Source organism: Schistocerca gregaria, chromosome 3, assembly GCF_023897955.1.
Source record: "Schistocerca gregaria isolate iqSchGreg1 chromosome 3, iqSchGreg1.2, whole genome shotgun sequence".
Lineage (NCBI taxonomy): Eukaryota > Metazoa > Arthropoda > Insecta > Orthoptera > Acrididae > Schistocerca > Schistocerca gregaria.
Window position 1 is genome coordinate 311,898,778 of NC_064922.1, and position 14,360 is coordinate 311,913,137.

Consider the following 14,360-nt stretch of genomic DNA (forward strand, 5'->3'; position numbering starts at 1 on the left):
TGCGTCAATTCGCTGCAGATCCTCCTGCATTTCAGTACAATTTTCCATTGTTACAACCTCTCGATACATCACAGCATCATCTGCAAAAAGCCTCAGTGAACTTCCGATGTCATCCACCAGGTCATTTATGTATATTGTGAATAGCAACAGTCCTATAACACTCCCCTGCGGCACACCTGAAATCACTCATACTTCGGAAGACTTCTCTCCATTGAGAATGACATGCTGCGTTCTGTTATCTAGGAAGATAACAGAGCGTCGGCGAGCTCTACAGCGACATAAGTGGCATGCTTCCCTAGAGCATCTGATAGCCTTTAAGCGGCTCCGTGTCCGTGTACGCTAAATTATAAAACAACGGAAACAGGACTTTTTGGAGAGGTACGGGTCGACCTTTGGGTGCCGTAAGTCACCAGACCCCCAACAGGTGTCCCTGACGTTACCACCAATGGTGTGCTATGTACTGACACAAAAGCAATAGTCAAGTACTGTGCTCAATCCTCTGTGTCAGCGAACTATCCCCCAGTTTTTCACACCCTCAAATGGCAGATGGAAAGGAAGGTCCTCTAGTTCACTACACGTCACAGTGAAACCTGTAACACCCCTTTTGCATTGCCTGAAAGACTCTATTAACCCTGCCACTCTCCAGTGTCACTTCCTCTCAATTCTTGGCATGTTCTGGGGTTCTTAAGTGGTTTACACAGATTGCTCCATGGTCGATGGTCATGGTGGCTTCGCTTACGTCCACAGAGGCATTTTGAACAACATTCCTTGTCCAATGTCTCTAATGTATTCACTGCAGAGCTGGTGGCCATCTCTCGTGCACTTCAGTATATCTGTTCATGCCTTGGGGAATTGTTTGTTCTGTGTACTGACTCCTTGGGCAGCCTGCAAGGTATCTACCAATGCTAACCTCACCATTCCTTGGTAGCGTCCATCCAGGAGTCCATCTATGCTCTGGACCGGTCCCATCATTCAGTGGTGTTTTTGTGGACCTCAGGACACGTCGGCATCACAGGCAATAAACTTGTCGACAGGCTGGCTAAACAGGCTCGCGGAAACCACTTCTGGAGATGAGCATCTCTGAACCTGACCTGCATTCTGACTTACGCTATAGGGTTTTTCGGCTTTGGGAGATGGAATGGCATAATAGTACACACAACAAACAGCTTGTCATTAAGGAGACTACGAATGTGTGGAGGTCTTACATGTGGGCCTCTCGCAGGAAATCAGTTGTCCTCTGCCAGCTCCGCATTGGTCACACTTCGGCGACCCACGGTTACCTCCTGCGCTGTGAAGACCTTCCTGAGTGTTGGTGCGGCACCAGGTTGACAGTGGCTCATATTCTTGTGCACTGTGCCACATTGACTGCCCAGCGACGAAATCTTGGGTTACTGGACTGATTGCCACTAAACTTTCTTTAACAATGCCTCATCGGCTGATTTAGTTTTACGTTTTATTCGTGAGGGTGGGTTTTATCATTTGATCTAAGTTTTAGTGCATGTCCTTTGTCCCTCTGTGTCCTCCACCCTAGTGCTTTTAGGGTGTAGGTTTTAATGTGTTGGAAAGTGACTGGCTTCTTCTTTTTAGTCTCATGATCAGCCAGCCATGGTAATCTGCTTTGTTGTTTTAATTTCTTCATCCAATTTCTTGCATTTTCTTGTCCCCTTTTGCCCAATTACATGTTTGTTACCCTTCGTCGTTCTTGTCATTTTTCCTTTCATTCCGTTTTGAGTTGTCAGTTTCGTTTGTTCTATTCTCACACTTGTAGCATTGTTTTATTCGGAACAAGAGACTGATGACCTTGTAGTTTGGCCCCTTTTCCCCTCTTTTAATCTAACCAACCAATCCACGTACAGTTTCACAGTCATTAAATGGAGATGACTCATCCACACCATCATGCAACATCAATGGATGGTACTTAACACCAACTTCAGGGAGCCATCTGGAAGGGACAAGATTGGATTTTGGAGAGTAGTTTCCCTTCAGAAACCTATGTTGTTGACTTCTGAAGTCTCAGGACTATATCTTTATACTGAGGTCTACTTCAGTAATCAGTTGCTTAAAGTGGTTGCCTAATTCAGCTTCTTAAGCCTACTGTTAAATAAAAAGCTGTCATGCATGCCGCATTTGCAGTAATTGGATGACAGTGGTATGGTAAAATTTAAAATTCTTTGGTTCCAGGGTGGCCCCACTCGGTGAGTTATTACATAGACCTTTCAGAAGTCCCAATTCTCTCCCACATATACTATGTACATGTTGCATATGGATCATCAGTATTGTTACAAGGGATATCCTGAAAGTTAGTGTCACAATTGTTTTTCAAATGAAAACTTTATTTCCAAAAACAAATACGCCACAACATCATGAACTATACTCTTAGTACTAATTTTTAACAGTCATTGCCGTTGTTGCAACATTTATTATAACGTGCAATCAGTTTAAAGAAACCACTCTGGTAAAACTGGGTGTCCTGAAACCATTATGGACCTGTCCGCTAACTCCATGTCCTGTACCCTAGCAGTGTTGTTTTCATTCATGGATGTGGAGGGACACCCATTTGATCTTCATCCTTTGCCCTCTGTCTTCCTTCTCTAAACATGCAATACTAGCGACCAACCGTATGATGAGACATGACCTCTTCACTGTACACAGTTTGTAGGCATTACACACTGGTCCCTCGTGCTTATTCATACCAGATAAAAGCACAAGGTGCCATTGGTGAGCATATTGTCAGCACACGCCCGTCTGCCATTGTGATGTGTACTCAAAAAAATGCTGGGCACACCAATCTACAGCTGCTTTCTCTTCTATGATGCTCTGCGCATGTATATTTCCTCCTCTGCTGATGTCCCTTCTGTTGTTGAATGAGCAAAGATTGTGTGTGGCTTTGTATAGTGATTGCTTGTGTCACCTGGTGTCTCTCTTCTCTTGTAAAAACAATGATGAAAATAACTCAGGAACATCGCTCGCAGTATGTGGTCTGCTTGACCCCACTGCATGTAGTGGTATTGAGGACAGGTGGTGCATTTTGTATTGGCCTCGCCAGCAGTACATTTCAAAAGGCATGTTCCCATATGGTAAGTTCAGTGTCATCAGTTACACAGTAAATATCACTTGAAAGCCTAACTGTCTGAATTACTGTTTTATTTGTTGACTAACAGTGGAGGCTCCTTAAGAACCATCCCAAAGCTAACTGTGATGTAACTGTAAGTACTGAGAACCCATATTCAGTTTCCTCTGCTGGACTGCAAAAGTTCCTTTCTTTTTGAGATTTGTCTTGATGGATAATTTCTCCCCAGATGCACCTTGATCTGATTCCAAAACCAAAGAAGACTACTGTTTTCAAGTAACTTTTTCTCTGTCTGTGAATGCACCAGTTTTTAATTCCTTGCATGGACGGCTCCAGAATAATGACCAAGGTTTGCTACCAGTTTCTTTCTGACAAACCTGAACAATAATCTTTAGTTTAAATTCATGAAGTATTTTCACTGCTAACATAATAATAGGCTTTGCCAAGTATGTGAAACACTCAAGAAAGCTGTAACTTCCTGTTGTGTTGCAATGTAATGAACTGTCAACCACTGTTGCCACAGAACACTTAGATAACAAACATTCCACATTTCCTGGCTGCACTATATGACACTGTTACCATCTACATGATTACTCTGCAATTCACATTTAAGTGCTTGGCAGAGGGTTCATCGAACCACAATCATACTATCTCCCTACCATTCCACTCCCGAACAGCGCGCAGGAAAAACGAACACCTAAACCTTTCTGTTCGAGCTCTGATTTCTCTTATTTTATTTTGATGATCATTCCTACCTATGTAGGTTGGGCTCAACAAATTATTTTTGCATTCGGAAGAGAAAGTTGCTGACTGAAATTTCGCAAATAGATCTCGCCGTGACGAAAAAGTCTTTGCTTTAATGACTTCCACTCCAATTCGCGTATCATATCTGCCACACTCTCTCCCCTATTACACGAAAATACAAAACGAGCTGCCCTTTTTTGCACCCTTTCGATGTCCTCCGTCAATCCCACCTGGTAAGGATCCCACACCGTGCAGCAATATTCTAACAGAGGAAGAACGAGTGTAGTGTAAGCTGTCTCTGTAGTGGACTTGTTGCATCTTCTAAGTGTCCTGCCAATGAAACGCAACCTTTGGCTCGCCTTCCCACAATATTATCTATGTGGTCTCTCCAACTGAAGTTGTTCGTAATTTTTACACCCAGGTACTTAGTTGAATTGACAGCCTTGAGAATTGTACTATTTATCGAGCAATTGAATTCCAACGGATTTCTTTTGGAACTCATGTGGATCACCTCACACTTTTTGTTATTTAGCGTCAACTGCCACCTGCCACACCATACAGCAATCTTTTCTAAATCGCTTTGCAACTGATACTGGTCTTCAGATGACCTTACTAGACGGTAAATTACAGCATCATATGCGAACAACCTAAGAGAACTGCTCAGATTGTCACCCAGGTCATTTATATAGATCAGAAACAGCAGAGGTCCCAGGACGCTTCCCTGGGGAACATCTGATATCACTTCATTTTTATTCGATGATTTGCCGTCTATTTTTACGAACTGCGACCTTCCTGACAGGAAATCACGAATCCAGTTGCACAACTGAGACGACACCCCATAGGCCCGCAACTTGATTAGAAGTCGCTTGCGAGGAACGGTGTCAAAAGCTTTTCTGAAATGTAGAAATACGGAATCAAGGTGAGATCCCCTGCCGATATCGGCTATTACTTCGTGAGAATAAAGAGCTAGCTGCGTTGCACAAGAGCGATGTTTTCTGAAGCCATGCTGATTACGTGTCAATAGATCGTTCCCTTCGAGGTGATTCATAATGTTTGAATACAGTATATGCTCCAAAACCCTACTGCAAACCGACGTCAATGATATAGGTCTGTAGTTAAATGGATTACTCCTACTACCCTTCTTGAACACTGGTGCGACCTGCGCAATTTTCCAATCTGTAGGTACAGATCTATCGGTGAGCGAGCGATTGTATATGATTGCTAAGTAGGGAGCTATTGTATCAGCGTAATCTGAAAGGGACCTAATCGGTATACAATCTGGACCCGAAGACTTGCCCGTATCAAGCGATTTGAGTTGCTTCGCAACCCCTAAGGTATCTACTTCTAACAAGGGAACCTCCCCATCACACCCCCCTCAGATTTAATTATAAGTTGGCACCGTGGATAAGCCTTGAAAAACTGAACACAGATCACTCGAGAAAACAGGAAGAAGCTGTGTGGAACTATGAAAAAATAAGCAAATATACAAACTGAGTAGTCCATGTGCGAGATATGTAACATGTAGGGTAGTCTGAGCTCAGGAGCGCCGTGGACCCGTGGTTAGCGTGAGCAGCTTGAGGAACGAGGGGTTCAAGTCTTCCCTCGAGTGAAAAGTTCATTTTTTATTTTTAGTTTATGTGAAAAACTCTTATGTTTTCATCACTTTTTTGTGAGTGCTTATCACATCCAAAAGAAAACCTAAATCAAGCAAGGTAGAAGAATCTTTCTACTCATTCGCCAAGTGTACAAGTTAGGTGGGTCGACAACATATTCCTGTCATGTGACGCACATGCTGTCACCAGTGTCGCATAGAATATATCAGATGTGTTTTCCTGTGGAGGAATCGATTGACCTATGACCTTGCGCTCAAGGTCCCATTGGAGAGGCATGGACTTTCATCTACTCATCGCACGGTTTTGCAGTGCGGTCGCAAAACACAGACACTAAACTTATTACAGTGAACAGAGACGTCAATGAACGAACGGACGGATCATAACTTTCCGAAAATAAAGAAAGTAAACTTTTCACTTGAGGGAAGACTTGAACCCAGGACCTCTCGTTCCGCAGCTGCTCATGCTAACCACAGGACCATGGCACTCCTGAGTTTATATTATCCTTGATGTTGTCTATCTTGCGCATGGACTACTCAGTTTGTATATACTAGTTCCACACAACTTCTTCCTGTTTCCTCGATTAATCTGTGTTGAGTTTTTCAAGGCCTATCCACTGTGCCAACTTATAACTAAATGTGAGCGGGGTGCGATGGGGAGGTTCCCTTGTTAGAAACTCATGCTAGCAGCTGTTCGTGTTTCAAATTCTGGAATATTCCATTCGTCTTCCCTGGGGAAAGAATTTTGGAAAACTGCGTTCAATAACTCCGCTTTAGCGGCACAGTTGTCGGTAACAGTACCATCAGCACTGCACAGCGAAGGTATTGACTGCGTCTTGCCATTTCTGTACTTTTACATAAAATGAGAATTTCTTCAGATTTTCTACCCAATTTCGAGACAATGTTTCGTTGTGAAACATATTAAAGGCATCTCGCATTGAAGTCCGTGCCAAATTTCGTGCGTCTGTAAACTTTAGCCAATCTTCGGGATTTTACGTTCTTCTGAACTTCGCATGCTTTTTCCTTTGCCTCTGCAACAGCGTTCGGACCTGTTTTGTGTATCATGGGGGGATCAGTTCCATCTCTTACCAATTTGAGGTATGAATCTCTCAACTGCTGTTGCTACTATATCTTTGAATTTGAGACACATCTCATCTACATTTGCATAGTCAGTTCGGAAAGAATGGAGATTGTCTCTTAGGAAGGCTTCTAGTGGCACTTTATCCGCTTTTTTTAAATAAAATTATTTTGCGTTTGTTTCTGATGGATTTGGAAGAAATGGTATTGAGCCTAGCTACAATGACCTTGTGATCACTAATCCCTGTATCAGTGATGATACTCTCTATCAGCTCTGGATTGTTTGTGGCTAAGAGGTCAAGTGTGTTTTCGCAACCATTTACAATTCGCGTGGGTTCGTGGACTAACTGCTCGAAATAATTTTCGGAGAAAGCATTTAGGACAATCTCGGAAGACATTTTCTGCCTACCACCGGTTTTGAACAAGTATTTTTGCCAACATACCGAGGGTAGGTTGAAGTCCCCACCAACTATAACCATATGAGTGGGGTATTTATTTGTTACGAGACTCAAATTTTCTCTAAACTGTTCCGCAACTGTATCATCGGAATCTGGGGGTCGGTAGAAGGAGCCAATTATTAACTTAATTCTGCTGTTAAGTATAACCTCCACCCACACCAATTCGCACGGAGTATCTACTTCGACTTCACTACAAGATAAACCACTACTGACAGACACCAACACTCCACCACCAATTCTGCCTAATCTATCTTTCCTGAACACCGTCTGAGACTTCGTAAAAATTTCTGCAGAACTTATTTCAGGCTTTAGCCAGCTTTCTGTACCTATAACGATATCAGCTTCTGTGCTTTCTATTAGCGCTTGAAGCTCAGGGACTTTTCCAGCGCAACTACAACAATTTACAACTATAATTCCGACTGTTCCTTGATCCAAGCACGTCCTGTAATTGCCAAGCACCCTTTGACATTGCAGCCCATCCCGCACTTTCCCGAGGCCTTCTAACCTAAAAAACCGCCCAGTCCACGCCACACAGCCTCCGCTACCCGTGTAGCCGCCAGCTGAGTGTAGTGAACTCCTGACCTATTCAGCGGAACCCGAAACCCCACCCTATGGCGCAAGTCAAGGAATCTGCAGCCAATACGGTCGCAAAACCGTCTGAGCCTCTGATTCAGACCCTCCACCCGGCTCTGCACCAAAGGTCCGCAGTTGGTTCTGTCAACGATGCTGCAGATGGTGAGCTCTGCCTTCATCTCGTAAGCAAGACCGGCAGCCTTCACCAAATCAGATAGCCGCTGGAATCTAGAGAGAATTTCCTCAGATCCAAAGCGACACACATCATTAGTGCCGACATGTGCCACCACCTGCAGCTGGCTGCACACTGTGCTATTCATGGCATCCGGAAGGACCCTTTCCACATCAGGAATGACTCCACCTGGAATGCACACGGAGTGCACACTGGATTTCTTCCCCCTCCTTAGCCGCCATATCCCTAAGGGGCCCCATAACGCGCCTAACATTGGTGCTCCCAACTACCAATAAGCCCACCCTCTGCGATTGCCCGGACCTTGAAGGCTGAGAATCATCCTCTGTAACAGGGCAGGCAGCTGCATCTGGCTCAGCCAGAAACAGTACCTGAAACCTGTTTGTCAGATGCACTGGGGAGGCTTTCTGATCAGCCTCCGGGGACGTCTTTCATTGCCTGCCACGCTTTGGAACGACCTCCCAATCAACCACAGGTGAGGGCTCAGCCCCACTGCGGGCAGCAACCGGTGCAACCACAGCGGCAGACCGATCTGTGGAGACGGGACGAGGTTGACATCCCCGTGATACCCAAGTCCGGCTCCCCACAGTGGGATCCAGCCCTGTATGAATCTGGTGCTTTTATAGTTGCTGTGTAGCACATATACGTACTGAGTGTACTGTCTTGGCAAACTAGAGTTGGGGGGGGGGGGGGGGGGGCTGATCCCAAATACTTACCGTATCTTACATACCTGCAGACAGTGAGACAGTATATTCCACCTTGTGGGTGTACATCTAGGACAGAATTATTTGTTCTACCAGTAGTTTGGTTGATAACTGTGCAGCCATCTTCAAGGTGAGCCAGTTACTGAATCTCAGATTTTGTATCTTGTCCAAACTCAAGAAGAAATAAGTTTGTCTCAAATGGAAGCTTAAAATATAATGGGACATTCTGTTTGCTTGGAAAACTTCAAGAAACACATCAGATACCTCTTGAGGAAGGATATGGTTTTATATGTCCAGAGATTGGAAAATCTACAGAATTTGAGATTCAGCAGCCAACTCACCTCCAAACAGTTGCACAGTCGTCAGCTGAAATGTCAAAAGAAGAAATAATTTTGTCCTGAGTGCACGCCAGGAAGATGATGAAATCTTCTATCCACTGGGAAAACTCCATTAAATATAACAGGACAGTTATTGAGCAGATTTTTTCATGTACTCTAGTAATGCCTCTAGTTCTAATTCTGTGCTCTAGTGATGGGGCTAAAAGCCTCTCCCTGCAAATATAACCCCAGCGAAGTCTTCAGCGATATCCTCCCTTCATGTCAATAACCTTAACATTATCTCTCTCTCTCTCTCTCTCTCTCTCTCTCTCTCTCTCTCTCTCTCTCTCTTCTTCTTCTTCTTCTTCTTCTTCAGCCCTGCCATCTATACTTAAAATAGTCCACATCTTTTCATTTGTGTTTATAAATATTAACATCTTTGAATGTCTAGTTAAGTCTGTATCTTGTGTTTAGGGTTTCTTGTTGGTATTAACATGCATAACTCTTCACAAGTATCTGCCAAATGAATATTGTTTTATGACAGTATCTATTTTTATTTATTTATTTATTTTATTTTTTTAGCCAAATCCACTCATACCAAATCACCCATACATTATTGGACTCACTGGCAATATTGCTAGTGGAAAATCATCAGTAGCAGGAAGGCTAGAGAAACTTGGAGCAGGTGTAATTGTATGTGATAAACTAGCACATGAGCTATATTGTAAAGGTGGACCTTGCTACGATGGAATGAGACAGTTGTTTGGAGATGGTATTCTAGACAGTCAAGGTGAAGTGGATCGAAAAGCTGTGGGTTCTATTGTGTTTAATGACAAGGTATTTAAATTTAGCATTATATTATTAATTTAGTACATAACATTAAGGTCATTAAATCATTCACAAATGTAGTTTCACACATATAGCGGTCCTGTTCTATCCAAGTGATAGTTTGCTGTTGATGTGTTCTCAACCACAGTGAAACATGTGTTTTGCTAGTTCATGATAAATTTGACGAAGAGGTCAGTAAAAGTGTGTATTTTGCTAGTTCATGATAAATCTGGCGAAGAGGCACTATCTGAGTGATAGTTTGCAGTTGAGGTGTTTTAAACTGCAATAAAATGTGTTCATGTTAAATCTGACAAAGTGGCAGTTTAATTGAATAAATACCTCTCCTTTATGTTTACCCTTATTAAAGGTGTATCAGTGTATCACACTTGTAGTGGTAACTGCCCAAGGCCCCCATAACTCTGTTGCGCCCTCATGAGCAGAGATTATGTAGCCCCAAGCCATTGCAGCATTTCTTCTTTTCTCATGTTGCAATCTCTCTTCTTTTCCCACAGCCCTTCCCTCAACTACACCACACCTTTTGCAAAAAGCAAGTAAATATCAAGACAGCATCTGGAGTAAGCTACATACTGATAAATTCAAACACCTTCGAGTAGCTAGTACTATTAATACCACGCTGAAAGCAGCAGCTACATCCCCAACCCCCACCCCTATCCATCCACTCTCCTCCATCAGTGAAATGAGTACTTGCAATGGGAACGACATTTGTTGCAATTCTGGCCCTGGAGGACCTAGAGTTACACTACGCCCCTGAACAAATACATATGTTACAGTTTTACCTCTGCTGCATGATATATAACCCATCTCTTTTGCCCTTTTAACATAGTACTCAAGTCTTATGACCGCTTGTCTGTTAAAATACTGACAGTGAAAAATCGTCGCTAAAGTCAAAGTCCAGTACAGCACTGACACAAATGAAAAAGCGACATGCCATTTTTCTGGGTTTCATTGAGAACAAATGGAAGAAGAATTATTACTTGAACCATTACACAGAAATGGTTTTATCTGTATTCTAGACCCATTCCAAGAAAATTCAAAAGCTTTTCTACGAATAAATACACTGTTATAGATACAGTACATAGATCCTTAACAGGGAACTTTTTTGTGATAATCACTGTAACTGAATCATCCGTCTTTAGACTATCTATGTAAAGCAGCAGAGGTTCAGTTCCATGTTAAGTTGCAACAGATTTTGTTTTGCTTCATTACCGAAAGAGACAGATGTGAAGTTCTGCATTCTGGCACAGACAGGCCAATCAGGACCAACCAATGGTCATATCAATTATTTGTAAAATATCCCTCTATTCCAAAGATAAACAGTTAATTTTCCATGATACAGCTGAAAGTTTTTAAGCTGTAAATTAAGTATCATTTGTGGTGGTAATTGTGATAAAACCCTTGGCAACATTTGCTGTTAACCCACGCATGCAGACGGACTTCTTCAAAATAATAAAATAACAGTAATAATAATAATAATAATAATAAATCAATCCCGTCACAGGCTAGAAGTAGCGCAGACATTACCAAAAGTAGGTTATTCAGTCTAGACAACATTAGCAGCACAAGCACTGAGACTTAAGAAGATTATACTACATAATTCTATTTACATACTACATACTACATAATTCTGGCTTCAACATATACACCTATACTCTGCAAACCACCATGAAGTGCATGGCAGAGGGTACATCCAATGTACCAGTCAGTAGGGTTTCTTCTCATTCCATTCAAATATGGGGTGTGGGAAGAATTATTGTTTCAATGCCTCTGTGGATGCTGTAATTTGTCTAATCTTGTCCTCACAACTCCTATGAGAGTAATACATAGGTTTTGTAGTATGTTCCTAATTTCATTATTTAAAGCTGGTTCTTGAAACTTTGGGTTAGTAGATGTTCTTACGATAGTTTACGTTTATCTTCAACAGAGTGCCAGTTGAGTTCTTCAGAGTCTCTTTGACATTCTCCCATGGGTTAAACAAACTTGTGATCATTCATGCAGCCCTACTCTGTATACATTCAGTATCCCCTATTAGTCCTATATGGTATGGGTCGCTCACACTTGGGAGCAGTATTCTAAGTTGGGTCATGCGAGTGATTTGTAAGCAATCTCCATTGATATCACTTCCCAAGAATTGTACCAGTAAACTGAAGGTGTACCGCCTGCTTCACCCACAACCCACCCTGTGTGATCCTTCTGTTTCATATCCCTGCAAAGTGTAACATCCAGATATTTGTATGAGTTGGCCAATTGCAACTGTGACTCATTGATATTATAGTTGTAGGATACTACACTTTTTCATTTTGTATAGTGCACAATTTTACAGTTCTGAACATTTAAAGCAAATTGCCAACCTTTGCACCACTTTGAAATCTTATCAAGATCTGACTGAATATTTATGCAGCTTCTTCCAGGCAGTACTTCATTATAAGGTAACTTCACCATCTGCAGAAAGTTTGAGTTTGCTGTTACTATTGTAATCATAAATTGTAAAATACTAATAATACATTTGACAACCCACACACACTTCGAAGCAACTGAATGAGGATACTGTATGTAGTATGATTATCTGTAAGTGCATATTTTATCATAGCATGTATTGAAACCCATGGCATTATTGTCAGTAATTAATCACTCTCATCAGTGTGACAACTCTCCATCTGAAATTTGTGAAACACTTGAATTCAAATGTGGTAACTGTTGGCATTGATTTATTGAAGACTCAGGATTAAAGCCCTAAAACCTATATGGGCCCGTATAGAGAGCCTAAACTGCTTAATTTCCTTTTAAGATCATCAAACCCAAAGGGTTATGTCATTCTGGTGTGATTTATCATAGTAGAAGCATATCCATATATGTGGTGGCAGTATTCTTCTGCATTGAGTGACAGTCCAACGTAGTGAATCGTATCTGTCATCCAACATTCCTTCTATAATAGTCAGTGGCAGCACACTATTTAAGCAATGACAACACACTGTTTAACGTCAATACTTAAACCATCTCACAATGAGTCTAGTCACTTTGTTTATGAGCTATGCCTCATTATCAACAGGTAAGTGTGACAGCTCATCGCTCTTACGGAGCGAGGGAATTTGGCAGCATTAGAGAGTTGTTCATGTTATGGCCATTGCCTAACAATGGGTACAACAATATCATGATGCTGGAGAATTTGGTAGAAATGTGGAAAGAGGACGTTATGTAATAACACCAGTCCACAGTAATTAACTTGTAGATACATGACAGCAACATGCTTTTTGAATTTGCTGCAGCAGAATAATACTATTGTTTTCAGGGTTGATATGGTTTGGCACTGGCTTTGGGAAGCTGAACTACAAAGCAAACTTAGGCATTAAAGGGAACTCCATGATGATCACTCACAGATTAGCATTTGCTGAGGAAAATATCATCATGAATGGCAGAATGTAATATTTTCAGATGAATCAATATTTTCCCTAGCATATGATGGTCTAGTAAAAGAATATAAGGTGTGTGATGTCTGTTTTGAACCCAATATATCTGCAGATCTTCTCATGGTGGCTTTGTGGCAGTCTGGGGTTGGTGTGTTCCAATGGACTTGGGCTGTTTTGCAATGTAGATGGTAGACTTGATGGTGCCCAGTGTACAAGGTGATTATAATTAAAGTTAAACTTTCAAAGCGCTGTGAAATAACACCACTAGTCAGAATGACGTCAAATTGCAACAGAATATTATCAGAGAAGGGGGAAAAATATGGCAGAAGAAAAATAAATAGTTGCAAAACATAGCAATAGATGGCACTGTATCATAATTTAATACTGGTAGACAACAAATGACAAATGAATCATACAGCAATGCCTAAGATACATTTGACATTAAGCAAACTGTGCTACTCAGTGTGCATGGGCGTACAGGTATGATACTATTAGTTACATAAGACCATCCACAATGGCAAGGTCATAACACAAAGTATGGGAAAAATTGGTTTTTAATTGTCCTGAAGCCAAAAACCGCATAAAAAGCATCAATCAAAATCAAATCGGATTATTAATTTCTGTGTGACAGGCACAAAACATGTTCAATATGCTGTCCACCATTTTATGCAACAAGTTGAAATTGAGAAACAGCATGTTCCACAACTCATCGAAGCATTTCAAGGGTCACGTTCAGAATGTGTTGCGCAATGTGTGCCTTCAATGCAGCTAAGTTTGCAATCGGTACACCGAACACATAATCTTTCAGATAGCTCCACAGCCAGAAGCCACACCGATTAAGATCAGGTGATCAGGATGGCCAGGCTGTCAGAAAATGGTAGCTGATAATTATAGCATTTCCAAAATGGCACTTCAGTAGCTGCTTAACTGGATTTGCAATGTACAGAGGTATGCCATTTTGCGTAAAAATGATCTCATCTAGACTGTTGAAGAGCTGGAATGACATGGATGTGCAAAAGACACTCATAGTGCTTACCAGTGACAGTACAAGTAAGAGGACTGGAAGCACCAGTATCTTCAAAAAAATGTGGACTTGTGATAAATGATGACGTAAACCTGCACCACACAGTGACCTTTCCAGGATGAAGTGGTGCTGGTTGATTTGCATGTGGATTTTCCATTGCCCGTATTCGACAATTCTCTGTGTTGATATATCCTGTCAGATGGAAGTGGACTTTGTCTTCCATGGCCAATCATTGTCCACTTCCATGCGAGCAAGAAATTCTAAGGCAAAGGTCTCTCTTGCTGGCAGATCAACAGGAAGCAGCTCGTGCACATGGGTGATTTTGAATGGATAACAAAGAA

The 14,360-nt window shown here is 41.8% G+C and overlaps 1 protein-coding gene across 1 annotated transcript in view; it reads left to right on the forward strand.

The window, feature by feature from the left end:
- The window catches only part of LOC126354215 (bifunctional coenzyme A synthase), a 124,840-nt gene that overhangs the window by 73,287 nt on the left and 37,193 nt on the right, over positions 1-14,360 (forward strand). The window contains exon 4 of the mRNA XM_050003682.1: positions 9,325-9,579. Within this exon, the coding sequence (XP_049859639.1) occupies positions 9,325-9,579 (255 nt within the window). The remainder of the gene's footprint in view (positions 1-9,324; positions 9,580-14,360) is intronic.